Source organism: Chenopodium quinoa, unplaced genomic scaffold, assembly GCF_001683475.1.
Source record: "Chenopodium quinoa cultivar QQ74 unplaced genomic scaffold, ASM168347v1, whole genome shotgun sequence".
NCBI classification, from domain to species: domain Eukaryota; kingdom Viridiplantae; phylum Streptophyta; class Magnoliopsida; order Caryophyllales; family Amaranthaceae; genus Chenopodium; species Chenopodium quinoa.
Window position 1 is genome coordinate 314,564 of NW_018744577.1, and position 3,543 is coordinate 318,106.

At 47.0% G+C, this 3,543-nt stretch overlaps 1 protein-coding gene across 1 annotated transcript; it reads right to left on the minus strand.

The window, feature by feature from the left end:
* Window positions 1-1,733: 1,733 nt before the first annotated feature.
* Window positions 1,734-2,735, minus strand: LOC110699143. Its single transcript, XM_021876632.1, has one exon. It carries the CDS (start codon window positions 2,733-2,735, stop codon window positions 1,734-1,736), a length of 1,002 nt encoding a protein of 333 aa, XP_021732324.1.
* Window positions 2,736-3,543: the final 808 nt, after the last annotated feature.

Sequence of the window (3,543 nt, forward strand, 5' to 3'; positions counted from 1 at the left end):
ACATCAATTTTTGTCGCTCCTGCCGCCTTACACATTCTTAGGTCGGCCAAGAGGGCTTCGTACTCGGCCTCATTATTAGAGGCTTGAAACTAAAATCTTAGGGCGTACTCAAACTTATCTCCCTCAGGAGACTGGTATATAACACCTGCACCACAACCAGTAGCTGTCGCGCTACCATCCACGAACACTTTCCAGATTTGATCTCCGGCCGTCTGAAGATCCGGCCGAGTCATTTCAGCTAAAAAATCAGCAAAGGCTTGCCCCTTGATTGATTTTCTTGGCTCAAATGTAATATCCAAGCCTCTCATTTCCAAGGCCCATTTAAGCATACGGCCGCTTGCCTCTAGAGTTGTAAATGGCTTCTTCAAAGGTTAGTCTGTGTAGACAACAATTGAATGTGCCAAGAAGTTTGGCCGTAGCTTTTTTGATGCCATGTATAATGCTAAGCCAAATTTTTCAATGGGGGGGATACCTTAGCTCAGCGTTATGTAGCACGTGGTTAATAAAGTAGACAGGGATCTGGCGGCCGTCCCGTTCAGCAAGTAGGACGACACTTAAGGAGTGTTCAGAGATGGCAAGATAGATGAATAGCTTCTCGCTCTTAAGTGGACTGACAAGCCGAGGCAATGTATGTAGATGGCCTTTTAGCTGTACGAAGGCTTCCTCGGCCTCCTCTGTCCAGTCAAACATGGCTTTCTTCTTTATGGTTTGAAAGAAATAGCGGCACTTATCCCCTGATCTTGACAGAAATCTACCAAGTGCGGCCAAACATCCGGTCAATCTTTGGACTTCTTTAATTGTCCTTGGTGATTCATGTCCATGACGGCTTGGATTTTTTCAGGGTTGGCCTCAATTCCACGTTGATCAATTAAAAATCCGAGAAATTTACCGGACTCAACACCAAAGACACATTTCTTTGGATTTAACATCATCTTATGCCGCCTGAGTTCGGTGAAAGTTTCTCGTAGATCCTTCAAATGGTCGGCCGGCTCTTTTGACTTGACAATCATGTCATCAATGTACGCCTCCATATTCCGGCCGAGCTGATCTCTAAAGACTGTATTAACAAGTCGTTGAAAGGTAGTTGGGGCATTTTTAGGGCCGAATGGCATAACTTTGTAACAATACAACCCCTGCTCAGTCACGAACGTTGTTTTCTCCTGGTCTTCTTCCCATAATGGAGTTTGATGGAATTTGGAGTATGCGTCCATAAAACTCATCAGGGCATGCCCGGCCGTCGAATCAACTTGGCGGTCGATTTTGGGCAGGGGAAAGCTATCCTTAGGGCATGCCTTGTTTAGATCGGTGTAATCCACACACATTCTCCAAGTTCCATTCGGCTTCTTCACAAGGACCACATTGGCCACCCATTCTGGGTAATAACATTGCCGAATGAAACCAGCGTCCAGAAGCTTCTTGACTTCTGCTGCGGCCGCCTGATTCCTCTCTTATCCATGATTCCTTTTCTTCTGGCAGACAGGTTTAACGGCCGGGTTTACAGCCAATTTATGCACGACCAGGTCATGGCTTATACCTGGCATCTCGCCGACCTCAAATGCAAATACATCCTTGAACTCTCTCAATAATTGAATTAACTCATCCCCAAGCACACCCAAAGCTATAGTGCCCACACTAACCGTCCGACCTGGTTGATCGGGGTCAAGCACTATATCTTGGTGGCTGCCGGCCGGCCGAGGTCGTAAATCCTCTAGCCGACCGACAGTCATTAATTGCTATGCTTGCTCTATCTTGGCCGCCTTACGCTTCTGGCCGACCTGCTGTGTTGGGAGTGAGGTTCCTTCTTCTTTTGGCTCGGACGATTTTGGTCCGCGCGTTGTAGGCTTAACTGCCAACTGATTACATTCTTTTGCCATCTTCTGACTTCCTTGGATTGTGCCTATTTTCCCATCAGTCCTCTCGAACTTTAGCAGCACTAGGTGAGGCACAATGATTGCTTTTGCTGCATTCAGTGTAGGACGGCCGAGTATGACATTATATCCAGTCAGTTCTTTCACGACCAAGAAGCGGACAACCATATCTCTTCCTTCCCCTTTTTGCCCGAATCGGACAGGTAAGTCTATCCGCCCCACTAGGTGGATGACATTCCCCCCAAATCCAACCAATGGGTGAGTGATGTCCTGGAGAGCATCCTCTGGGAAGCTTAGATTCTTCAAGGCGGCCAGACTGATGATATCAGCCGCGCTACCCGTGTCAATCAATATTCGCCCGACCTTCAAGTTGGCTATATTCATAATGAATACCATGGGATCATTGTGCAAGGCTTTGACCTCCCCCCGATCGGCTTCACTAATGATTACTTTGGGGAAAGGTTCGGCCTTTACTGAGTCCATTTGCATCACCTTACCCAAGTTACGGGCGTCCTGCTTGATCCCTCTCATAGTGGGATCGCCTGAGGCAAATCCTCCTGATATCACAACCACAAAACCTGAACCAGTGTTGTTGTCGTCATCTTCCTTATCTTTGTTCTTGTCATTCTTCTGTCTTTGCTCGGACGTGTTGTTTGTCCGTGTGTAAGTGAATTTGGACTTCATCACATACAAATTTAGCATGCCCTTCTCGGCTAGCTTGGCCAGCGGTCTCTTCAAGTTGATGCAATCGTTCGTGTCATGTCCCACATCCTTGTGGTAATGACAATACTTGTTCTTGTTCCTATACTGAGCCGGACCTCTCAGCGGCTGTGGCTTCTCAAATTCAAACTTATCCTTGATTTCCATCAGGATAGAATAACAATCCTTGTTGAATTCAAACTGAGGCTCGTATGCCTTGACCTTGTTGGACTTCTGTGGCTGGGCATCAGCCACCCAGACTTCCTTTCTCTTTTTTCCTTATTTCTTTTGGCTGGCCGAGTCTTGATGAGAAGGTTTTTTCTCAGCCCCTTTGGCCGGCGCTTCTATTTTTGTAAGCAAACAAAAGTCCGTCGCCTCAATATAAGCTTTGGCTTCCCGCAGAACACCTGCGTATGTCCGAATATTTTTCCTTACCAAGTCAAATTTAAAACCATTGTGCCTTAATCCCCGGAGAAATTCAGAGTAAGCCATTTCGTCCGGCAGATTATGAATTTGGGCTTTTTCTTGGTTAAATCGCTGGACGTACGAGCGTAAGCCCTCATTTTTTCCTTGGACGATTGTCGCCAAGTTAAGGCTAGTCTTTAGAGGCGGTATGTTGTATGAGAAATTTCCCACGAACAGCAAACTAAGAGTAGTAAAACAATTGATACATCCGGCCGACAAACTGTTGAACCAATCCTGCGCCACACCTTTCAGAGTGGCCGGGAAACATTTGCACCAAGTAGCGTCATCTACGCTTTGCAAGTACATCAGGTTCCTGTACGAGGTGATGTGCTCTTCTGGGTTGCCCGCGCCATCATAGGCTCCCACAAGTACACTCTTCACCTTTGATGGCTGAGAGGCATTTAAGATATCTTGTGAAAACGGGGGCGCCTTATCTCCTAGAGTAAGTAGGCGCATCTGCCAATCGATTGGTTGCGGTTGCACGGACGGTCCAGCCAGATAGGGAGCCTGT

Coding starts and splice junctions, on each gene's coding strand:
- LOC110699143 (XM_021876632.1), bottom strand. CDS start 2,735: ATGGAAATCAAGGATAAGTTTGAATTTGAGAAGCCACAGCCGCTGAGA.